This window comes from Oratosquilla oratoria, chromosome 28 (genome assembly GCF_046742065.1).
Source record: "Oratosquilla oratoria isolate Oo_2021 chromosome 28, ASM4674206v1, whole genome shotgun sequence".
In the NCBI taxonomy this organism is placed as follows: domain Eukaryota; kingdom Metazoa; phylum Arthropoda; class Malacostraca; order Stomatopoda; family Squillidae; genus Oratosquilla; species Oratosquilla oratoria.
The window spans coordinates 39,967,101-39,993,587 of record NC_134804.1 but is presented as its reverse complement, the minus strand read 5'-3'; the positions used below and the strand labels follow the sequence as shown (position 1 = coordinate 39,993,587).

General features: G+C 40.1%; 1 protein-coding gene across 1 annotated transcript; it reads left to right on the top strand.

The window, feature by feature from the left end:
* Nucleotides 1–1,267: 1,267 nt before the first annotated feature.
* Nucleotides 1,268–5,208, top strand: LOC143040496 (uncharacterized). The gene is made up of 4 exons (XM_076211589.1): nt 1,268–1,777; nt 1,855–2,384; nt 3,032–3,095; nt 5,074–5,208. The coding sequence occupies exons 1-4, from the start codon at nt 1,418–1,420 to the stop codon at nt 5,206–5,208; spliced, it is 1,089 nt and encodes a 362-aa protein (XP_076067704.1). The 5' UTR covers nt 1,268–1,417.
* The last annotated feature ends 21,279 nt before the right edge of the window (nt 5,209–26,487 follow it).

Here is a 26,487-nt window from a genome sequence, read left to right as displayed (position 1 = left end):
TACGTGTATATGCATACATTAGTATGTGTATGACTATATCATTTGTGACTACATAATGTGTGCTTGTGCGTGCGCACGCCCGTGTGTGTGTGTGTGTGTGTGTGTGTGTGTGTGTGTGTGTGTGTGTGTGTGTGTGTGTGTGTGTGTGTGTGTGTGTGTGTGTGTGTGTGTGTGTGTGTGTGTGTGTGTGTGTGTGTGTGTGTGTGTGTGCGCGTGTGTAACTTCATGCTCTTCACACATCGAGGGCGTGCGGACGAGTGGGGCGGGCGGGCGGGCGGGCCAGTTGCCAACAGCTAGTAGGACGTGCCGCAGTACGGCGCTTGGCCAGCAGGAGTCTCCCTCCCTCCCTCCCTCCCTGCCTCCCTCGACTCGAGAGTCGAAACAGTTCGAGATTCTGTATCTCTCCATCGCCTGACTGTCACCATTCACATCATTCTAATCTTTATCATAATAATCGGACTTTGTTCCTGAGTTTGGTCTATATCTAGGCAAGGGATATATTTTGTGGTTTGATATGTAAAGTCGAGAAGATTATAGGAAATCCTACGATAATTCGTTGGTGTCCTTTTATGATGAAAGTCGTGCTATTTTTTCATGTTATTTCTTAGTCAGCAACTGAATTCTCGTTTCAGTAAAAAGTAACTACAGTAGGCCTTAAAACCTCAGCAGTCAGATGTGTGAGAGAGATTAGAAAAGTTTTCATGGTTACATTTTCTCCCTCGTTTCTTTTCAGGACATCATTGATATTTTAGAATTAATTGTACCAAGTGCAGTTTCCACTGTCCGTGCCTTATGCGTTTGAACATGTCATTATGAACTATTCACAACTATAGCATGAGGTAAGTTCTAGTCATTTATCTACTATAATTCAGTATATTTTCCTTTGTCTTATCCGTGCATGAAGATTTCAGATCTGTAACATTGTAATATAGTTAACCCATTCAACTCCGATGACAAGATGTCTTGTCCATTTGGTCAAATAAAAACAAAAAATCATAATAAAACAACAAAATGTTTGATGATCAAACAGCACCAGAAAAATATGACGTCATCAGTCCTCCGCGAGGAGGACTGATGACGTCATATTTTTCTTGTGCTGTTTGATCATCAAACATTTTGTTGTTTTATTATGATTTTTTGTTTTATTTGACCAAATGACAAGACATCTTGTCATCGGAGTTGAATGGGTTAAGGAATCTTTCCGGTTATACGAACTATCGATTTTTTGGGTATTTTTACATTTTTTCAATGTATTTTTTTCCGTACAATCCGAAAATGACATTGTTTTTTTTTTGAGAAACCAATAGGTAAAAAGTTATTCAACTTTAAAGTTATTTATTCCCTATGTAATACTGAAGAAATGCTAACTTTCATTTTTCCTCTCTTTCAGGGCAAAAATCACGTTATTTAGGTTAATATGAATACTAAATACAATCTAAAGTGGCTATTTGAGAATATTAAAACAGAGCTTGATGCGGCAAAATTCCTTCAAGAGAAGAATATTATACCACAGAGCAAAAAATGCCAAAGAAAGCATGAAATGGAACTAAAAGAAATGAATGGATGCGCTAAATGGCGTTGCAACAAATCAAGTTGTGGTCAGGAAAATGTTACAGTTCGTAAAAATACTTGGCTGGAGGGCTCAAAATTACCTTTGACAAAAATCATTATTTTCATATATTCATGGGCAAAAGACTACACAAGCTCTAATTACTGCAACGATGAGATTGAAATCAACAAGGATACAGCAGTCGATTTCAACAATTATCTCAGAGAGGTAAGTAAATATCAATAAACTAACCTAACCTAACCTAACCTAACCTAACCTAAACTAACCTAACCTATCCTTTCCAGGTATGTGCTGAAACATTGCTGAAAACCCCAATGGTCATTGGCGGACCTGATACAACGGTGGAAATTGATGAAACTCATTTCAGCAAGAGAAAATACAACAGAGGAAGAGAGCTACCAGAGCAATGGGTCTTTGGTGGAGTATGCAGAGAAACCAAAGAATGTTTTTTGTATGCTGTTCCAAGAAGAAATGCTGAAACACTGACACAATGCATAAAAAGGAGCATTCGACCTGGAACAACAATAATAAGCGACCTTTGGAAAGCGTACGACGGCATATCACTACTTGATGGATATAATCATAAACACTGCACTGTGAATCACTCCGAGAATTTTGTAGACCCTAAAACAGGTGCAAACACTCAAGCGGTTGAAAGTATGTGGCATAGCTTGAAAATGAAGAAAAAACGCCAAGGAGGGATTCACCGACAAATGATTGATTCTTATCTCTGCGAGTTTGTGTGGCGGAAACGTATAGAAAAGGACCAATATTTTGAACAAATATTGCTAGATATAAGTAATTTTGACGTAAAGTAATTCTTTTGAAGGAAAAGAGGTCTTTATTTGATAAAAGATTGAAAACATCAAAGAATGTATGTCTTACATTTGATAAAAGAAAGGAAAAATCAAAGTTTGCATTTCTTCAGTAATGCATAGGAAATAAATAACTTTAAAGTTGAATAACTTTTTATCTATCCATTTCTCCAAAAAAAAACAATGTTATTTTCGGATTCTACGGAAAAAAATACATTGAAAAAATGTAAAAATACCCAAAAAATCGATAGTTCGTATAACCGGAAAGATCATAGTTAATTCTACTCTGCAATATATTATCTGATATAAATGCCTGAAATACTGAAATGCATACCACTGTAATATTGTTCCTTTTCTTTATCTTTTATAGTTGTGTGCATTACATTTGTTTGCATGCATTAGCACAGTGCAATGTTTACAGTACATATACATACAGTGCATTACATGCATTAGGATAATTTCGTGGTTCATTTCAATAGTCCTCCTAGAAACGCCTTGACAGTGAGTTACGCTAAATGAAATGGACATGAAAATTGCTACGAAAAAAAACTATGAACAGTTAGATCGTTGGTCCATTTAATTTTCTTAATCATAGTCATTCCAGGTTTTTTATTCATCACAGGATTTTATCTTATTTTTCTGACAGACACAAAATTAAGAATATCAAGCAATATTCCTCGACTTACACAGAGACCCTGCGCTATACTGCTGTTTGTTAGGCCATTAGATTTTACTTCAGTACTGAATTAAATAATCTGGTTTGACCTCGCTGTAACTACATTAATTTCTGCACTGTGCATCTCCTTAGGAAAGAAGCGGCGATGAACCACATACTCTCTTAGTTCTCCAGTCGAGAAGTCTTGACGTATTTCAACTTTTTCTCTTGGATACCTTCTTTCCAGAACTTCGGTTTGCATCTTTCTCTTTTCTTTTTTTTTCGTTTGCCTTTTTTGTAATCAAAAAAGCATATATCAAAGACTGTATGCGTTCCCTTCCTTTTTTTCTCGTTAGCTTTTCTTTCTGTTCTTTGTTGTGGTTATGGAAAAAAAAATATCTTTAGATAAACCGTCAGCTCTGCGTCGACGTTTTCTTTTCTTCTTCAAGAAAGTTTTGACATCGAGATATGACGTCAGAGGGTGACGTCACAAAATGCCTGATCTCCTCTGATCTTTTTTTCGATTCTTTTATTTTTTCTCTCTGACAGACGACAGACGATTTTATTCAGCTGAAGACCAGTTTTATAGACGTCAGGACCAGAAACTCTTCCAACCAAGCGATTCCTTTCAGCGGAAGAAAACCTTCAAACTTTAAATTAAGTTTCATCAACTCTAAAATGAGTGAATTAAGAGAGAGAGAAAAATCGACAAGTTTCCCCCACCATCTCAAGGTTCCAAAAAAATATCTGAATCTGAAATATCACCACGCAGGCGTTGGGGACAATAGAGATAGATGAATAGAACCAAGGGGGGAAAAAAGTCTTCCTTGCGTTGCGTCTGGGGCGGCCGAAGCCAGGCCAGTCAGCCAGAAGCGTGACCGACGACAGAAAAAGCCAAAGCCTGACTCAGGAAGCCCGAGGGAATTCAAGAGCAACCCAGCGTGTCCTCACGGTGCTTTGAGCTTTGAGGTCGCCTTGTAGATGGGTAGACCAGGGTTCGGTACCCCTTGGGCAACTCTCTCTCTCTCTCTCTCTCTCTCTCTCTCTCTCTCTCTCTCTCTCTCTCTCTCTCTCTCTCTCTCTCTCTCTCTCTCTCTCTCTCTCTCTCTCTCTCTCTCTCTCTCTCTCTCTCTCTCTCTCTCTCTCTCTCTCTCTCTCTCTCTCTCTCTCTCTCTCTCTCTCTCTCTCTCTCTCTCTCTCTCCCTCTCTCTCTCTCTCTCTCTCTCTCTCTCTCTCTCTCTCTCTCTCTCTCCTCTCTCTCTCTCTCTCTCTCTCTCTCTCTCTCTCTCTCTCTCTCTCTCTCTCTCTCTCTCTCTCTCTCTCTCTCTCTCTCTCTCTCTCTCTCTCTCTCTCTCTCTCTCTCTCTCTCTCTCTCTCTCTCTCTCTCTCTCTCTCTCTCTCTCTCTCTCTCTTCTCTCTCTCTCTCTCTCTCTCTCTCTCTCTCTCTCTCTCTCTCTCTCTCTCTCTCTCGCTCTCTCTCTCTCTCTCTCTCTCTCTCTCTCTCTCTCTCTCTCTCTCTCTCTCTCTCTCTCTCTCTCTCTCTCTATCTCTCTCTCTCTCTCTCTCTCTCTCTCTCTCTCTCTCTCTCTCTCTCTCTCTCTCTCTCTCTCTCTCTCTCTCTCTCTCTCTCTCTCTCTCTCTCTCTCTCTCTCTCTCTCTCTCTCTCTCTCTCTCTCTCTCTCTCTCTCTCTCTCTCTCTCTCTCTCTCTCTCTCTCTCTCTCTCTCTCTCTCTCTCTCTCTCTCTCTCTCTTTGAGTTTGTGGACACAATTAGAAAATTCATTATCTGACCCAAGGTCATATTAATCCTTTTAATTGAGAATCTTAATTGACCCTATGACGTCCAGAGATCCCCTTAAGCTTAGTCCTTACAGGCGATAAACTCGATCCAATGTGCTATAAGGGATTAACGGGTTTTAGCTGGCTCATTAGTTATTAAGCCTTTAGTGACAAGAGGCTCTTCCAGGGTCCAAAAGTTCTTCAACCTTCCTTTCCTCTCGTATCTGACACTTATGTATTACTGTTCATCTTTAGACTCCTAAAGACGACGTGAACACTAAATCATATCGATTATCCGACACTTCGCAGCAAGAAACTCCTCTAGGGCCCTTTCGTCATGTAGACACTTATGAACTGCTATTCTTTGTTAGACTCCAGGAGACGATGTGAACACTAAATTACATCGCTAAGCATTCACTAACTCCCAATGGTTATCGATAGTCACACTAAGTGGAATCTGTGCTCCCTTAGGAGGTTTATGAACATTGTCTGGTGTTCATTTGACCAAAATCCTTTAAGTGTGACATATTCAATCCACTTATCATTGTACGGTTCACCGGGACAAGTTTATCGAAATAGTTATGAAAAAAATTAATGAGAGGCTCCTCTAAGCTGAATGAAATCGTTGGGTGATCTATATACTAATAAAATAATATCGATCTAAGTCGGACCGAAAACCGGAAATCCCCTCCGGCCCCTAATTGGTTGAGAAAGTGGTGACGTCTCGGCAAGGGAGGCGACTGATTGGCTGAGAGCGGTAACGTCACGGCAAGGGATACGACTGGTTGGCTGAAGGTGCCTGCGAGTGAAGCGAGCTCGCCCGAAGAGCCAAGCCCTCTGTAGTTGGGTCTGGTGTAGCCCGTTGCTCATCTGGAAAAAAAATGTGACCAAATACGCCCGTGAATGACCAAGGTTTCGTGGGAAAAAAATAAACGTAACTCAGAGATACATGGTGCTTCTCATTGATGAATGAATTTGTCTAACAATAGCATTAGCCAATACGAAATCACTCAAGTTTTCCGTTGTCGGTGACCGAGTGAAAGATAATACATACATACATATACCAAGGCTTTTTCCCCCTTCCAAGGGAGGTAGCCAAAAAGGGAAAGGCATAAAAACACTCCCACCCATTTCATCCCTAAATACACTCCACACCCCTCCCACCCTTCCTCTCATCTGAGCACCTCCTGGATGACGGGTCATCCCTGCACCCTGCCCACCGCCCTGGGTCAGAAGCAGTGTCGCAAGACACAGTACATCCACAGCAAGGCCGCTTCATTTAATCGGCGACCCCCCTCTCCGTCCCCCTTTGCATATAAGGCGAGGACGGGGAGAAATCCCTTCGGGCTGCGTCAAAATTTACTCACACATACTACCCCACCCCCACCCCCCCGCCCATTCCTCCTCATGCAGTCACAACATCATCCATATACAACCATTCTCCACTCACCTCTGTCTTCCGTCCTCTCCCTTCCTTCCTCAACAGACATTCCCCTCTTCCCCAAAGCCCCCTTCACCCCATCCATCCACCTCATCCTAGGACGTCCCCTCATGTTCACTCCCCCCACATCTGCCTTCCATACCTCTTTTACTAGTCTTTCTTCACTCATTCTTTCCAGCCTAGTAACCCCCACCATACTTCTCAGACACCTCATCTCAAACACATTCAAACTCCTTCTCTCTTCTTCTCTTATGTTCCACGTTTCTGCCCCATACAGTGCTGTTGGCACAATCACTCCTTCATACAGTCTCCTCTTCGCATCCATTCCCAAATGTCTATTCCTCATTACACTCTTTAAACCACCAAGGCATTTACTCGCTTCTCTCAATCTACATTCTACCTCCACCTTCACTCCACCTTTTCCTGCTACACTTGCACCCAAGTATCTAAAACTATCCACTTCCTCCAGTCGCTCTCCCTTAATGTTCACTTCCAGTCTACTGCCACTTTCACCCCTTGTACATCTCATCACCTTACTTTTACCCACATTTATCTTTAGCTTTCTTCTATCACATACTCTCCCAAACTCTGCCACCAGCTTCCTCAACCCCTCCTCTGACCCTGCCACAAGCGCAGTGTCGTCCGCAAACAACAGCTGGCTCACCTCCCACTTTTCTCCATTTTCTTTAACCATCTCCAATCCCTGACTCACTACCCTAGCATTCACCTCTCGCACCACCCCATCCATGTATAAGTTGAACAGCCAGGGCGACATAACGCATCCTTGACGAAGTCCCACCTTTACTTCAAACCACTCACTCTCTCTCCATTTCTAATCCTAACACATGCTCTACTACTCTCATAAAAACTCTTGACAGCTCCCAAAAGCTTTCCTCCTATCCCATAAATCTGCATAACCTCCCACAGTGTCTTTCTGTCTACCCTATCATAAGCCTTTTCCAGATCCATAAAAGCCCAAAAAACATCCTTCCCCTTTCCTATAGCTTTCTCACATATCTGTCTTACCACAAAGATCTGATCTACACAACCTCTACCCGTCCTAAATCCACACTGTTCCTCACCAATTACTCCTTCTGTTCCTCTCCTAATCCGCTCAATTAAGATCCTCCCATAAGCCTTCCCTACTACACTGAACAGGCTAATCCCTCTGAAATTACTACATTCACCCTTGTCCCCTTTTCCCCTGTAAAGAGGAACTATACAGGCACTACTTCAGTCCTCCGGTACTCTACCCTCTCTCCAGCAAACATTAAATAACCTCACCAACCAGTCCACCATCACTGAACCTCCCTTTTTCAGACATTCTGCATGACATCCATCCAGACCAGGTGCCTTACCTGCTTTCATCATCTTTACAACTGCCTTCACCTCATCCTTCCTTATTTCTCCTCCATTCTCCTCACTCATCACTCTCATTTTCTTCGCATTTCCCACTGCAGCTATCTTTCCTTCCCTATCCTCCTTCACATTCAGCAACTCCCTAAAATATTCTGCCCATCTTCCCCTCACTGCCATCTCTTCCATTATCAACTCTCCATCTGTACCTTTTACCTTTTCTTCCCTACTTGATTCGCCTCCTCTTCCTCTCTTAATTTCTTTCCAAAACATCTTTTTATTACTTTCAAAATTTTCTGTCATACTCCTACCCCATTTCACATCTGCTCTCCTCTTTGCCTCCTTTACCTTTTGCTTTACTTCTCTTTTCTTTTCTTTGTACGTCTCATATGACTCCCCTGTCCTCTTTTGTAATCAATCTGTGAATGCTCGCTTCTTCTCTTCTACAACTTTCTTTGTTTCCTCATCCCACCATTCACTACCCTTTCTTCTATTTCCCCCTGTCCTTCTTGTTCCACACACCATCCTTGCACACTTTAAGACTCCCTCCTTGAACCATCCCCATTCCTCCTCCACACCCATCTCTGCTCTATCCTTTACTCCTTCCCACTCCTCCTTCAGCTTCTTTTCGTACTCCTTCTCCTTTTCCTTTTCATTCAAGGAGTTCACTCTAAGAACCTCCCTACCTTTTGTCCCTTTCCTCCTTCTCCATCTATCCTCCACTCTCAGCTTACCTTCCACCAAAAAATGATCTGATATTCCCCCACCCTCTCCCCTTAGCACATGTACATCCTTAACTCTTCCTATCATAATCCTATTTACCACTACATAATCCATTAGCGCTCTATCTACCACCCTACCCTCCACCACCCTCTCCCATGTGTACTTATGCTTGACTTTCTTCCGAAACACTGTATTTGCTATCATCAACTCTCTTTCTAGACACATTTCCACCATCAACTCTCCACTACGATTCTTTCCTGGAACTCCACACTTCCCAACCACTCCATCGATTGGACCATTTCCCACCCTAGCATTAAGGTCTCCCAGTACTATTACATTGACATTTCTTCCTAAACCCTCTATGCACTCATTTAAATCTATCCAAAAGGCCTCCCTTTCTTCCATGCTCTTCTCACTGCCCGGCCCATATGCACTTACAAAGACCCACATCTCCTTTCCCAGTTTCATCTTCATCCACATTATCCTTGAGGAAACCTCCTTCCACTCCACTACCCCTTTACCTATCTCCTCACTTACTAGAATAGCCACCCCTTCCCTCCCTCGCCCTCTCTTCACTCCTGATAACCTCCCACTTACACTCCCAAACTTACACTCACCCTTCCCTTTCAACTTAGTTTCACTCAAAGCCAACACATCCATCTTTCTTCTCACAAACATACTACCTATCTCTTCCCTTTTACTCTCATCTGTACCACATCCACGCACATTAAAAGACCCAAACCTTAGGGTGCTGGCCCGAGGCCCTCCAGCACCCCTTATGCCTTTCCTTTGCGTTTTAGGAATCTGCCCCTTGGGGCTACAGGGAGAAGGATGCCTAGTCCCTCTCCCCGTCCCTTTCTTCTCGCCTCTTACGATCCAAGTGGGAAACTTGGTGGCAGTATTCTTTTCCCCCACCACAGGGGATAATAGGAAGGAAAAACAAATGAGTTGATAGTCTACTCAGAATCTTGCTACGTTTAACTAAGATAAATGTCGAAGGCCATAAGATATGAATAATTATAAAATGCGGAATGTTTAGCAAACGTTCATTCGACTCATAAAAGTACAGAGAGAGATTTTCCACGCTTGATGAAATTGTCTGGTGATAAACAGAATGAAATCTTTAAAAGGATTAAATGCATTTCAAGGTTGATTGAGTTGTTTCTCTTCTATAAATAACCCACGAGAGCGCAGTTTTCTCCAAGGACATAATAAAATCGCCCTAACGAAATCGTTCATGCGAATCAGTTCTTCCCAAAGATCGAATCTGCACGAAACCAACTGTAGAATAAGGTGATACGAAATATACGCCAGGAGGCGCTGAGTAGCTACAGCCGAAGCCGTCACCTTTGCCCCAATATCCGCTTTAAGAACTGTTGGGGGGCAGGTAAGAGTCACCACTGGGAATTGAAGAGAAGTGCGGGACTCGAACCTGCGACTATGAAGATGCGAGAGACGCACGCTTCCGGTTGCATCACCAGCGCATGAAGTTCAACTATAGTTGTCTTGACGTTTATGTCACTGTTAATGAAGTCATCAATAATCAAGAGACTTTCACTAATTACCAAGAAATCGAACCAAACCTCTGGAATTAGGGTCAGAAGGAAATGTGAATTTCGATGTAAGGTACCTCATGTATCATTCCATTTCGTTGTCTACGGTAAGGTGGAAAAAGAATTTAGATGCCTTTTGATTTTCGAATTAGTTGTTACTTTTTCTATTTTATCATTCTTTATAAGAAAGAAAATACAATGACCGCTGTGGTTATGTTAAAAGGGTTTTATATTCCCATTCTTATAATGGGGCTCTTGCAAGCATTGAAGATTTCAAGATTTGGGAAATGAAATAGTGACGACATAAAAGTATAAAACTTATGCATTTGGTAGCTCATGCGGGGCAGGAGATTGGAAGTTCAAGGAGATTAGGGAAGGATATTACTTGAACCTGGACCTCGGAGTGTTAGCTGGGAAGAAACGTTAGCTCGGAGTGGTGGTGGTGTTGTGAGGGTCTTGAAGAGTTCTGGGTGGTGGTGGTGTTGTGAGGATTCTTAAAGAGTTCTAAGAGTGCGCAGCACACAGAGAAACGAGATTATTTTCTTTCTTCCCGCAAGAGCAACAAGTTTAAAGATCATTCATTAGTCTGGAAATAGTTTAGATACACTTATAACATGACATTTGTGTTGTAAAAGAAAAAATAATATATCTTGGTTTGGGCCTTTGGCTTTTGTACGCCCACTTAAAGCACCCGAATTACAAAATGAATATATAGATAAATCAATATTTCTAAATGGGGAAACATGCGTTAGAGTAGCTTCCTGGGGAGGACCACTTCAACAATGAATTAAATCGCTAAACATCCGCTAAATCCCGCTAATTTTTGGATTATGGCCCCACTTTGGAAACTCTGAGCTCCCCAGGGGTACATAAGCCACAGCTCGAAACCATTCCTTTATGAGATTAATAACAACAGAAGACGACTGGAAACCTTTAAGAACCTATGCAAGTCTGTGACCCTACTGTTTGCGAAGGATGTTTCTTCGATTGAATACGATCGTTCATTTGTAAACACAATAAACACACAAGATGAAGTCTATACCAAGCGGGTTAGCGAAAACTAACCTCCGTAAACAATTTCCTAAAAGTCATAATCATTCCTTTTCCTTCCAAAACTAACTTTATATCATTTAACTTCCTCGTTGTCTTTTGTTGTTTTCAGGCATCCTATCATGACTCACTCGTTTCTGACACGGTTTACCTTCTATCCAAAGCTTAGAGGACATCAGAAAGTACAATTAAAGCGTTTAGAGGAGAAAAAAAAATGAAATTGCATCACAAAACATGAAGTTTAGTCACACCAATTAGAGACTTTTTTCTTGCTAATTCACGTCGATTTTCACAAGAGTGGCGAATGTGGAAAACGAGATTATTTTAGACTTCTTTAAGAAATGTGGAGGAGGCAGGGTGGGAGGAGGAGGAGGAGGAGGAGGATGAAGACCTAGGGATTGATACAGTCACCCAAATTCTTAAGCTTTATTCTCTTCAATGCAATAATGAACTTTCGTCAATCAAGTTTCTGTTCTACTTCGACGAGTCTGTCTCCAACCCCTACACTTTTTTTTCTAATACTAATTGGGGTAGATAATACCCGTACCGGACACCGAAAAGCCAGAGCACCCCCCCCTCCCCCACATCTTCCTATTTACATGGACAAAATGACAGGACATGTCTCACGGAACAATGTGAACCTAGCATATAGGTTTGCTGTTTCAGATTAAAAAAGGAAATAAGAAGACTTGGACACAGAACCTGGTTCCTCGACTTTGAGATCTCAAATTCTCGAAGAAGATTCACAGGTCGTCTGGCAACCTGCCACAGAAACTTGTCTAGTTTTTTCCTTCCTCCTTCGGAGTAATGGAGTTGCTGAACATGTCATGTCGCCTGATGAGGGTCTCGTGGGTATGTATTTATATATGCATATGCATTGCATTTATATATATATATATATATATATATATATATATATATATATGTGTGTGTGTGTGTGTGTGTGTGTGTGTGTGTGTGTGTAGTTGTGTGTGTGTGTGTGTGCGTGTGTGTGTGTGTGTGTGTGTGTGTGTGTGTGTGTGTGTGTGTATACATATATATATATATATATTTTATATATATATATATATAATATATATAATATAATATATATATATATATATATATATATATATATATATACCGGTCCCCCTCTGGGACTCGATCTCTTGCATGTACGATTGTCTACCACAAAGCAAGAACGTTACTACTGTAATAAGTTGACTGTGCAAAAGGAATAACATGGAAGTAGACCTGGTCATTCCCCGACAGCGCTCAATTTAGTACAGTATGTAATCTTAATTTCATCGAGTCTTTATTCAGGCGAGCCATCCATCCCTTTCAAGGCATCCACCATCCAGCCCCCCACCCATTCCACTTCCATCCACCACCCTTGTTTCCCTCTCATCTCAGCTCCTCGTGGATGAAGGGTCATCCCGGCCTCCTGCCCACTGCCTGCCCGGGACGGAGGCAATGCAGCAGGACACAGCATATCCGCAGCAGGACCAGCCGTTTCATACGGCGACTCTCCCTCCTCGTCCCCTGACTTCTGACACAAAGAAATAAAAAAGAAAAAGAATTGTAGACCTTAGTACCAAAACTCTTGCACAGAAAGACTTTTTCGGAAACCACGAAATATGTAAATGGAAGGAACTGGACAACCCTCACCTTGCGCAGGTGTCCCCTAACTCCTGCTCCTCCTCCTCCACCGAATAAAACCACCTGACGGCACGACTAAAGTGACAAAACGCTTAAAGTGAATGAATGATACCCTCAGCGAGGTTGCATATGAATACCAATAAAACGAATGACTTCCCACAAAAGGAAAAGACCTGTCACTGCTTGGAATCGGGAGAGGAGTGCGGGATTCGAACCCACAACCAAGCGAATGCGAGACCAGCATGCTTCCAATGATGTCACCGGCGCGCAAATTGTTGCGAGAGTCAACTCTGAATCTGGTAAGTATAAATACCATTCCTTACATAGTTTAATTCATAGTTGATGGAATATCTCTTGTTAGCGAGGATAAGCTTGTGTAGTGATGAGTCACTGTGTTGCTGGATGATTGCGTCCATTAGATAGGTTCACTCGTGGCAGTGCTCTCGTTGTGCCAATTGTAAGAGTGAAAAAACATATTCGAAAACAGATGAGGAGGTACGCTGCTTGCTGCTGGGTCCTTTGTAGGTAACCATATCGGAAAACGATGAACTCTACAAAGGACAAAGGGCCCCAAGCGGAATGGAGAGGAGTAAGGAACAGGAGGAAGAAGTGGAAGAGGAGGAGGGAAAAGGGAAAAAATAAGGAGGAAGAGGAAGAAAAAAATTAGTATAAAGAAGAGGATGAAGAAGAAGAAGAGTAGCGGAAGGAGAAAGATGAGGATGAGGAAGAGGAAGAGGGGAAAAAAGACAAGAAAATGAGGAATTACCGACGATGCTTACCTCTGCCATGTGTAGGTCTGTCTCACGACCTTCCTTCACACAAGAAGGTAGGAGATCCACAGTGAAATTAACCTTTGCTGAGGTGGATAAACCTTCCGGCAACGGTGGTCGGACTCGTACAGATTTAATGACTGTCATCAGGCGATTGTCATTCAGCCGATGGGCATAAGGGAGCGGGGAGGGAACGCCGATGAGGAGCAATGTAAAATTAATCGTCGTCAGCTCTTCCTCAGGTTTTTTCCATCCAAAAAAACCCGCGGCCTCAAAGAGGTTTTCAACGATCCCTGGGGCTTTCCCAGAGACATCTCAGAGATGAAATACTATATTGTCTAATGTGGCATGTGGATCTGGTGCAGTTGAGGCTATGATTCACGTCCAGAGTGTGATCTGGGACATATACATAGTGCCTGGAGCCAGGGCTTACGTCATGCTATTATTTACATGTATTTTCTTGTAGTAAGTCAACAGTGTACTATAAATAGTCTCCTCCTTGTAGGGGAGACCCTTAGCTAATTTAAAGATGGTGTGAGCATGTGGCAGAAAGGTGCTGGTGTAGCATGTGTGTGTGTGGGGGGGGGGGGTGTTGCCTAAGCATGTTATCAGGCGAAACTGACAGAGTGCATACCCACGCTTGTGTCCATCCCCGGATTTGAACACGGATCTCTATCTCCCGTCACCTCCGAGCCTTCCAGGGATTTAAGCCAAGCTGTAAAACGATGTAGCCTATAATTGCGTTTGGAGTAGATTGAGTTTGTCACGAAAATCAACTTGACGGTCATGCGGAACGGATGGCATATGGAGTTCGCGTTGGGTGTCTCGTGTGGATGCGTGAGAAAGGAATTCCGGTGTGGATGGCGCGGGTGTCAGGGGTGGGACAGCTTTGGGAAAGGCTGATAGGGGAAGGGGGAGTCGTGAAAGGGGGAGGTGGATGATGGAAAGGGAAAAATTATGTAACACGGTGGGTAAGTTTCCCAGATCTCTTTCAACGACAGCCAGTCCTGGATAAGAACCGTTCGGCACAAGCATAAAGATAAATAAACAAATAGATAAATGAATGGATGAATAAATAATTTAATTAACTAATAAATTAATCAATTAATAAATAAATGAGTAGGCAAATAGATAACTGAATAATGGGTAAATGAATAAACAAAGAGAAATGAATTAAAACAATTGCTCTTCTATATTTTTCTATTTTCTTTTAAGTTCTTTTTATATTCTACATTATTCCCTTCGACTGTTCATGCACGAAATTGAGCAGTGGTGTGTACATTTAGCTGAAATATAACTCAACAATAATAAAAAAAAACTGACCAGCAACATTTTTTTCCCATGACTGGAAGACCACTTTTCGTCATATTTTTCGTGCTTTCTTGTGAAAACAAAGAGCAAAGTAGTGCTACATAGCTACTATGAGTATCTTTGACATCGTAGCTTTATGAAGAATAGCTTTGTCGTTTTTAATAGAACCATAGTCTATACAACAGAGATGTAATGGCCTGTGATTACGTGCCACTCGGGCAGATGACGTTGTTGTCAAATTGCAGATTACCAAGATAAAGATCCTTATGATCACAGGTGTCTTTTAAACTCCCTCATAATCCTCTCTCTCCTTTTCCTCTTTCCTTCCACCTCCCCTTTCTCCATCATCTCCCCTTCCTTCTCTTCTCACTCTATCGGTGAACGTTGGTCGGAAACTTTGTAAACAAAACCGACTCCAACCCAAAGGCGTCATTCTCTTTTTCAATCGAGTAGTTCGAAAGTGTAGTTATGAGGCCGTTATCCAGTAGGATCGAATAAAAATTAATGAAAAGAAAGTGATCTAAGTGGATTAGTTGGATGTCGAGACTTAGGAAGGCATTGCAGCCAGTGGTTCACAGTGTCAAGTAGCATTCAGCTTCAGGTTGTTTTGAAACAAATGTTTCGAAACTGAGTCATATATTGGATTAGTGAACCCCTCACGAATCTTTCATGAATCCATTACCAAATTCGCCATACAATAAGGGAGGAAATATCCTGCTGCACAAATTCTAGTTTACGTGAAAGAGAACAAACACTGCAAATTATTGCATTGAATAATGACCAGAGACCATTCTAAACGTTTTATGAATCCCGTCCGGACGTTTCGTTATCCCCTTCGGCACATGATCATGCTCTCCCAGTTTTGAGCTCCCCCACCCACAAAAAAGTGTGTAGATATATATATATATATATATATATATATATATATATATATATATATATATATATATACATATGTATATATATATATATTTATATTTAGATATACACACACATATATATATATACATATATATATACATATGTATATATATATATATATATATATATATATATATATATACATATATATATATGTTGGTACAAATGTTGGTACATTGTGACAAGTTGATGAAGGTGGAAAAAGAAGTCACGGGTCTAGTTCCGAGTTCCTGAGTTTATTCCTGACTGGTTTCGCTCTATGCTTCTTCAGAGGAATGTGACTCTGGAGTGAAGCTGGCGGTATACATAGTCTGAGTAAGACCGCGTTCCCTCCTTGGAGGTGGGTTACATTTGGTTGTTCAATGGTTTATCATTTTTAATACAATGGACAATAGTGATAATACAGTATACAATAAATTGTTGTGATGTTATTATAAAACAGCTCCGGTGTGTGTGGAATGTTGATCGAGGGTGTAACATTGTAAGTGAAGTGAGTGGTGTAAAAATGTGGGAATCCTAAAAAGTGTCATAAGATAACTTATAGTATTAAGTAATATAAAGATAAATATCCAGATAAATAAAATGAAATAAAATGAAAATAAAAATACAAATAAAAATACAAATACAAATATAAATATAAATAAAATAAATAAAAATGTGCTTATTTAAAGTGACATGACATCTCATGACATGACATCTCATGACATCTCAAAGTAGGGGATATAAAATGGGAAAAATTCACAGCTCAATACGCAGCCATAAGAACCTGCCCCAGAACAGCGCCCACATAGAACGACAAACTCCATCCGGTGCCCAAACGTCCGCACTTCCTGGGTTGAGGGCTTGAGGCCGGTCAGTTCGTATTTTTATTTTTATTTTTACTATATATTTCTTTGGCATTTATTTATTTATTCATTGTTTTATTCTTGTTTCATTTTATATTGCTTCATTTTAAATTAAATTACAATTTATTATCTTAAGTATAAACTAATCTATACCTTAGGTCATACAATGATGTGTCAAAGAGAACGTTGCCCACTATCACACTATTATTATTATTGTTATTATTATATTTATATATTTTTATTCTGTCCGAATATGTCCAAATATGTTATCCATTTATTTATTTATTTATTTTTATTATTTGCAGTACCATATGTAAAACTGTACCATATATGTATATGTATGTATTTTTTGATAACATTCTGTCACACAACGATATGCGATGAGATGTCATGTCACTTTAGATAAGCACATTTTTATTTATTTATTTTTATTTATATTTATATTTATATTTGTATTTGTATTTGTATTTTTATTTTCATTTTATTTCATTTTATTTATCTGGATATTTATCTTTATATTATTTAATACTATAAGTTATCTTATGACACTTTTTAGGATTCCCACATTTTTACACCACTCACTTCACTTACACTGTTACACCCTCGATCAACATTCCACACACACCGGAGCTGTTTTATAATAACATCACAACAATTTATTGTATACTGTATTATCACTATTGTCCATTGTATTAAAAATTATAAACCATTGAACAACCAAATGTAACCCACCTCCAAGGAGGGAACGCGGTCTTACTCAGACTATGTATACCGCCAGCTTCACTCCAGAGTCACATTCCTCTGAAGAAGCATAGAGCGAAACTGGTCAGGAATAAACTCAGGAACTCGGAACTAGACCCGTGACTTCTTTTTCCACCTTCATCAACATATATATATATATATATATATATATATGTATGCATATATATACTGTATACACACGCATATATAAATATATGTATATATATACATATATACATATATACAGTATATATATATACATATATATATACATATATATATATATATAAATATATACATATATATATATATATATATATATATATATATATATATACAACACAATTCACTAAAACGCGTGAATGTAAGAGTTCGCAGAAAACCACACGGGAAAGAAGACACTATGACCCAAACGTTTTCGTCTATTCAGACATCTTCGGAGAATACAGGATAACAATAAATATGGACATATATACAGAAAAGTAATAGGCAAGACAAGAATATGGGAGGTCACACAAGACAATTTCTCACCAAAACGTATCAGGACGGGGACATGCCGTGGGCTGCTACATATTCAAAAATTTTCTTTATAATTAAATTATCCAGTTTATATAAACCTTACCTTACGTTCATAATGTTATCAAGAGAATGTTTAATAAGACTGGATAGAAACATTATTGAATCCAGTCATATTAAACATTTTCTTGATAACATTATGAACGTAAGTTTAGATTTATGTAAACTGGATAATTTCATTGTAAATAAAATTGTTGACTATGTAGCAGCCCACGGCGTGTCCCCGTCTGGGAGGAGTTTTCCAGCCAGAACCCTAAGGTTTGGGTCTTTTAATGTGCGTGGATGTGGTACAGATGAGAGTAAAAGGGAAGAGATAGGCAGTATGTTTATGAGAAGAAGGATGGATGTGTTGGTATTGATTAAAATAAGTTGAGAGGGAGTGGCAAGTTTGAGTTTGGGAGTGTAAGTGGGAGGATCTCAGGAGTAAAGAGAGGACGAGGGAGAGAAGGGGTGGCTATACTAGTAAATAAAGAGATAGGTAAACATGTGGTGGAGCGGAAGGAGGTTTCTTCAAGGTTAATGTGGATGAAGGTGAAATTGGGAAGGGAGATGCTGTGTTTTGTAAGTGCATATGAGCCTGGTAGTGTGAAGAGTGTAGAGGAAAGGGGGTCTTTTTGGATAGACTTAAATGAGTTCATAGAGGGTTTAGGAAGAAATGTCAATGTAATAGTACTGGGAGACCTTAATGCTAGGGTAGGAAATGAACCAATAGACGGGCGACTGGGAAATGTGAAGTTCCAAGAAAAAATCGTAGTGGAGAGTTGATGGTGGAGATGAATCTAGAAAGAGAGCTGATGATATCAAATACAGTATTTAGGAAGAAAGTCAAGCATAAGTACACATGGGAGAGGGTGGTGGATGGAAAGGTGGTACATAGGGCATAAGATAAAGGAGGCAAAGAGGAGAGCAGAGGTAAAATGGTGTAAGAGTATGACAGAAAATTTTGAAAGTAATAAAAAGATGTTTTAAAAAGAAATGAAGAGAAGAAGAGGAGGCGAATCAAGTAGAGAAGAAAAGGCAAAAGGTGCAGATGGAGAGATGATAATGAAAAAGACGGAGTTGCTAAATGTAAAGGAAGATAGGAAGGGAAAGGTAGTTGCAGTGGGAAGTGCTAAGAAAATGACAGTGATAAATGAGGAAAATTGAGGAGAAATAAGGAAAAATGAGGTGAAGGTAGTTGTTAAGATGATGAGAGCAGTTAAGGCACCTGGGTTGGATGGGTGTCATGTGGAATGTCTAAAAAAGGGAGGTACAGTGATGGTGGACTGGCTGGTGAGGTTATTTAATGTTTGTTTAAAAGAGGGTAGAGTCCCGGAGGACTGAAGAAGTATTATATAGTTACACTTTATAAGGAAACTGAGACAAGTTTGAGTGTAGTAGTTTCAGATGGATCAGTTTATTGAGTATAGTTGGGAAGGCTTATGAACGTTTTGATTGAGAGGATTAGGAGAGGAGCAGATGGAGTAACTGGTGATGAACAGTGTGAATTTAGAACAGGTAGGGGTTGCGTGGATTAGATTTTTGTGGTAAAACACATATGTGAGAAAACTTTAGGAAAAGGCAAAGATGTTTTTAGGGCTTTTATAGATTTGGAAAAAAGCTTATGACATGGTAGACAGGAAGGCACTGTGGGAGATATTACAGACATATGGGATAGGAGGAAAGCTATTAAGAGCAGTCAAATGTTTTTATGAGATTAGTAAAGACTGTGTTAGAATCAGAAATGGAGAGTGAGTGGTTTGAGCTAAAGGTGGGACTTCACTAGGGATGTGTTATGTCGCCTTGGCTGTTCAATTTATACGTGGGTGTGGTGGTTTGAGAGGTAAACACAAGGGTAATGGGTCAGGGATTGGAGATGGTTAAAGAAAATGAAGAAAAGTGAGAGAAAAGCCAGTTATTGTTTGCTGACGACACTGCGCTTGTGGCAGGATCAAAGGAGCGATTAAGAAAGTTAGTGACAGAGTTTGAGAATTGTGCGAAAGAAAGAAGTTGAAGATGAATGTGGGTAAAAGTAAGGTGATGAAGTGTACAAGAGGAGAATGTGGCAACAAATTGGAAGTGAGTATTATGGAAGAGAGACTGGAGGAAGTGGATAGTGTTAGATACTTGGGTGCGAACGTGGCGAGAAAGGGAGAAGTGGGGGTAAAATGTAGATTGAGAGAATCGAGTAAATGCCCTGGGGGATTAAATGGTGTAATGAGAAATAGATATTTGGGAATGGATGCTCAGAGGAGATTTATAAAGGAGTGATTGTGTCGACAGTACTGTATGGGGTGGAAACATGCAACATAAGAGAGGAGGAGTTTGAATGTGTTTGAGATGAGGTGTCTGAGAAGTATGATAGAGGTTACTAGGCTGGATATAGTGAGAAACGAGGAAGTGAGGAGGAGAACGGGGGTAGAAAGGGAGTTGGAAGATAGGGTTGATGAAAGAGTATTGGAATGGTTTGGACACATGGAAAGAATGCGTGAAGAAAGATTATTAGTAAAAGAGGTGTAGAAGGCAAAAATGGAAGGAGTGGACATGAGGGTGCGACTAAGGATGAGATGGATGGATGGGGTAAAAGGGGCATTAGGAAATAGAGGAATGTCTGTTGAGTAAGGAAGGAAAAAGACAGAAGGTAGGCGTGAGTGGAGAATGGTTGTGTATGGATGATGCTGTGATGCATGGAAGGGAGTGGGTTAGGGATGGGGGGATGACGGAGTATCTGTGAATAATAATTTGACGCAACCAGAAGGGATTTCCCCCCGCCTTCTCTTTTTGCTGCATGAGGGAACGGAAAGGGCGGTCGCCGATTAAATGAAGCGGCCTTGCTGTGGATGTGCTGTGCCTTGCTACACTGCTTCTGATCCAGTGCAGTGGGCGAGATGTAGGGATGACATGTCATCCAGGAGGAGCCAAGATAAGAGGAAGGGAGGGGGGTGAGTGGGAGTGGATTATGTGGGGATGAAATGGGTGAGAGTGGATTTTATGCATTTGTTTTTTGGCTACCTCCCTTGTAAGGAGGAAAAAGCCTTTGGTATATGTATGTATGTAAGAAAATAGAATGTAGTTTGATCCGCACCGTCCAGGATCATGATATAAATCTACACCATGGTTTATATCAAATGAATAACTGTGTCAACATATATGTAAATCATTAAGAATGTAATACCTGAACCTTAAATGGCTTCATGTGACCTCGAGACGTCCCCATCTGTCTCCACGGGGTCTACCCATACGTCTATGTCGTCCCCTACCTCATTCTAGGGGGGGTCCCCAAGTGGGACCGACATCTTACCAAAAACCTTCCCGCATTCCTGTATGGATGCATATATATATATATATATATATATATATATATATATATATATATATATATATATATATATAATATGTGTGTGTGTGTGTGTGTGTGTGTGTGTGTGTGTGTGTGTGTGTGTGTGTGTGTGTGTGTGTGTGTGTGTGTGTGTGTGTGTGTGTGTGTGTGTGTGTGTGTGTGTGTGTGTGTGTGTGTGTGTGTGTGTGTGTGTGTAATATCTTAAACAGTATATTTGCCAGATCATTTCAGCAAATGAATGAGCGATCATTTTTCCAATATATCTCAGTCTTTACTACATTTTGATAGTCTGTTGTTAAAAAAAAGCAGGGGACATATACAAAAACTGAACCACATAGGTCAAAATGTCCAAGTGAGACAGAAGATATAGAAAAGTCGTTGGGAAGAGAAAAATGGAGAGAGACAGAGTGAGGAGAAGAAGGAAAAGAGGCTGACGAATTGGGAGATGAGATGACGAAGAGAAGTAAAAGAAGAAGTCTTCGAGGACCCAAAAGACCCACAAAAGTGACCTGTGACCACACGAATCTATGAAAGTGTTCTACGAAATTTAACTGTGGCATGCAAGAGGATAACCTGGGCATCGTTGACACCCTTAGTGCCATCGATGCATACATGATAGGGTCGACCATCGTGGATGTTGTCTTCGACCCAAGTGAGAGGGTGAGGATGCGCTGGAAAGCCGTGAGAGGAGGATGAGGCGTGGAAGGAAGACGGGGAAGAGCGGAAGGAGAAGACGGGACTTTTTTTTCCAGAATCATATTCTTGGAAACGCAATCGTCGGTTGCCATTTACTGCTCATCACAATCCTGTTTTCCCACAGCTTTTATTTCCTCCATCTCATGTTCTCTACAATAAATTGGTCTTAAAACTCATCACTTGTCCTCTATTATTATTATTTTTTCAGTTGCCATGATTTAGTCTTCATTTGTCTTTTGAGGCTGTGGATGAAATAGGCAAAATATGTAAATCTTATTTGGTGCACATAAAGGGGCGAGGTCTTATGAGAGGTGTGTGTGTGATTTATATATTTACGAGCTTGATTACTTTCACCTGTGACTGACAGGATCTCTCTCTTTCTTTCCCTATGTCTCTCTCTCTCTTCCTCTCTCCATGTCTCTCTCTCTTCCTCTCTCCATGTCTCTCTCTCTCTCTCTCTCTCTCTCTCTCTCTCTCTCTCTCTCTCTCTCTCTCTCTCTCTCTCTCTCTCTCTCTCTCTCTCTCTCTCTCTCTCTCTCTCTCTCTCTCTCTCTCTCTCTCTCTCTCTCTACCATAGTTAGCTGTCAATATGTTTCTCTTTACTTGTGTACTGCTCTTTGCCAATGGTATTCACGATTAGAAGATCACTAAAGAAGGTACTGTCTCTTCATCCGATTTTTTTTTTTCTTGCTCGAATGCAAAAAGGTAAGTCACGATATAAGATCATACTGGTTTGGATGTGTGTAATATCACCCAAAGTTTATGTGATATATTGGTACAGTATATGGCCTTCACATTATCCTGTAACAATGCTATCGAATATCACTAATGTATAACGATAGCAACTAGTTGATATCCTTAATGTTGTAAAAGAACATCACCAAAATGGAACGGTTTTATTCTGCCATCAATAAGCATCCAGCTTACGAGCTATTATTAGGCTTAGATATTGTATGAAGTGATTTACCGCTGCCATCTTATGGGACCAGCTTATGGAGTTGAATGCTTTTGTCGTTTCCTATATTTTTGCTGCCTCGTTTGGTAGGAAGAAGAAGAATGGCTTGAATTCACTTTGACATGTTATATTGTGCTTCAACAGTGACTAGCCCAAGATTTCAAGTTGGGTTTCTATGAAGATGCATAATTCTCTTTTTCAATTTCATTCAGTGACCCAAATGTAATGAGGCGGCCATTTCTTTGGATTTTCTGTTTCTAGTACCTTCCTTGGGTATGCGTAGATCGTGTCATGTGGCTATCAGTTCTAGATATTTTCTAGATTTTTTCTCTCATTAGTAAAACGTTTTCATGCAGAATCCAAGACCAGATGTTTTGATGTAGCCTCTAATGTAGTTTCTTTAGAATATCTCGGTTATTGCCCTTATCTAGCATCTCCTTTCTAAGTATCTATGTATCTATGTGCTCAAGCTATAGTTCTTACAACGTCAATTTATTTTTTTCCAAACACGCGATATATTTTCCTATGATGTAGAATTTGGCGGCTCACATTTAGGTCATTTTCTTGAATAACTAGAAAGTTGTCAGATAAATCATTTGAATTTTATATCATGAAAAACATCTGGGTGGGTCAAAACATTTGTTCATAACTGTACATCACCCACGCACACACACGCGCACATACACCCATGTACTTATACGCACACACACATATACACACATACATAGTGAGAAACAATTTGATTCAAGGAAGATGCCAGACAGACACTGCTACAAATAGAGGAGTATTGAAGAAAAGGCAAGAGAAAGATAGGTCGGTTTGACTCAAAATCTTATTATGCTAAACCCATTCCAGGGAATGATGGACCGAACACTTTGGGAAAAAATGTAATAGAATGATATCGGTAAAGAGATTTGCCTTTACTTCATGAAATTCATATTTATCGAATATTGTAAGACTGTGCGAAGGGGTCTTGGACATTGTACAAAAGAGAGACAGCTGAGTGGACGATATATACTTTGGACTTCGTAAAAGCCTTTGACAGGGTATTGCGTGGGAAACGAGGAGTTGCTCAAGTGGGAATAACTGGTTGGTCGAGGTGAATGACTTCTTGATTTGAGGAAAGACGACAACTGTAATGTGAGGAAGGATGTCATGGTAGCGGGAGGTGGCAAGCGGAGTGCCCCAGGGATTGGTGTCGTCGCCGCTGTTGTCTGTTGCAAAGTAACCTATTGTGGATGAATGATAATGTGCATTAATGATAACCATAATGGGTTGTAGTATGAATGCATGGCAACCACAACAAGATGAAAACAATACAAAACAACAACATGAAATGAAATGTAATATTAGAGTCAGTATAAAATCAAATCAAACACCAAAATAAAATAAATTGAAAGCAAGAATATGTAAATTGACTTGAATGACTTAGAATAAAGTAGAATAAAACAAAAATACAGACTTATGATTAAGTAAAATTAAACAAGGTTAAAATTCATTTCACTTTAGCTCATTCTCATTCATTTAGAATAACTTCACAAAAGAAAAAATGAAATAAAAAAGCAACACAGTAAAGCAAAACAAATAAGTAGATGAACATGGAAACAGGTCAGGAAACAAGCTAAAAGGAACAAGTGAATTTCGGACGTTACAACAATTTGCTCGTTAAACATAAATGACTTTGTGGAAGGCATGTGTACTTCCAAAAGTCACCGAATATGAGGCATAACAAAAGAAGAACTCCAGACAAATGGAATCGAATGCTGACAAGAGGCCGTAAGTACATCAAATATACACGAATACAAAAGGACACACTGCGAAGAAGGAACACAATCAAGAATGCACGATTCCCATAACTCACAGACAGGTAATCGCACACATACACACACACACACACACACACGTATACACGTACACATGTGCACACACAGACGTCCTCTTGATACAATATGGAGTTAGGGGACGAAAAGAGAATGGAGGAGTTTAGGCAAGAGATGGAGAAGAACGGACGAAGGATATCTACCGTATATACCGTACAGAGGGATAAGGAAAATGTGAAGAGGAAGAGGTGGAGAAAAAAGGAAGAAAAAGAGGGAGAGGAAGAGGAGAGGGAAAATAAAGAGAAAGAGAGAGGGAGAGGGAGTAATAGAGAGAGGGAAGAAGGAAGAGAAAAAGGAAAGAGAGGAGGAACAGAAATAAAAAAGAGAAAGGTGAAGAAAAATAAAAGAAGAGAAAGAGAATGAAGAAGAGGAAGAAAGGGTAAAAGAAAGCAGAAGATGAAGAGGAAAAGGAAGAGGAAGCGGAAAAGGAGGCAAAAGAGAATAAGAAGAGGAGGAGGGGGAGGAGGAGGAAGAAAAGCAAATGTCCCGTGTATGTGTGTGGGTAGGGAGGGAGGGAGACTACAAGGAGAAGCTTATTGGTCCAAGTCGGTGACAGGCCCAACCCGAGTTGGGTCGTCCCATTAGTGAATATAACAACATCAAACCCACGTCTTCCTTGGCCTTCAGCATATCATTCCCCGCCTTCGCCTTCACGCGCGCTTGCGCCTCCATTTTGCACCTTTCCACTTCCCTCCCCGTCTTCCCACTTTTTTTCGTGTATTATTGTGTGTGTATTTACCTAGTTGTATTTACCTAGTTGTATTTTACGGGAAGGGGAGCTATGCTCGTGGGGTCCCGTCTTCATATCTCATTTTATCTAAACTATTTTTAAATTCATGTATTGATTTTGCACACACCACTTTCTCATCTAACTTGTTCCAACTGTCTATTGCTCTGTGAGGAAAGCTGTTCTTTTTAAAATCTCTTCTATAGCTGTCTTTTTTTATTTTCTTTCCGTGTCCTCTTGTATTTCTGTCATCCCATTTTATCAGATTCTCTCTATCAGTAATTTCTATGCCTTTCATGATTCTGTAAATAGCTATCAAATCTCCTCTCTCTCTTCTTTGCTCTAGTGTCTGTAGTTTAAGTTTTTGTAGTCTCTCTTCATATGATAGTTTTGAGAGTGTTGGTGCCAGTTTTGTAATTGCTCTTTGTATTCTTTCAAGTTTTTTTATACATTTTTTTGTACTTGGTGACCATATCGTTGCTGCATATTCCAATCTTGGTCTTATCAGGGTGATTAGGATTTTCCTCACCATTTCTTCATCCAGGTATGTAAATGCTACTTTGATTGTTCTTATTAAATTATAAGTTTCTCCAAAAATCTTATTTATATGTTTCTCAGGTGACATATTATTCATAACAATGACTCCCAGGTCCTTCTCATTTTCTACTTTTTTTATTCCTTCTTCTCCCAAATTATATGATCCTGTTATTCTGTTTTTGCTTTTTCCAAATTCCATTATACTACACTTTTTTGTATTGAACTCCATCTCCCACTTCCTACTCCATTCTTGTACTTTATTTAGATCTCTCTGTAGTGATTCACAATCTTCTTCAGTTTTCACTCTTTTCAGTAGTTTTGCATCATCTGCAAAGAAGCTCATATAGCTTTCAATTCCTTCATCCATATCATTAATATATATAGCAAACATTATTGGGGCCAGAACTGTTCCCTGCGGGACACCGCTTATTACTTCATTCCATTTTGAGTGCTGATCTCTTATCACTACTCTCATTTTTCTTTCTTGCAAAAAGTCTTCCATCCAATTTAGCAATTTACCTTGTATTCCTCCTTCATATTCTAATTTCTTAAGCAACTTCTTATGTGGTACTTTGTCAAAAGCTTTTTTTAGGTCTAGAAATGCACAATCAGCCCATCCATCTCTTTCTT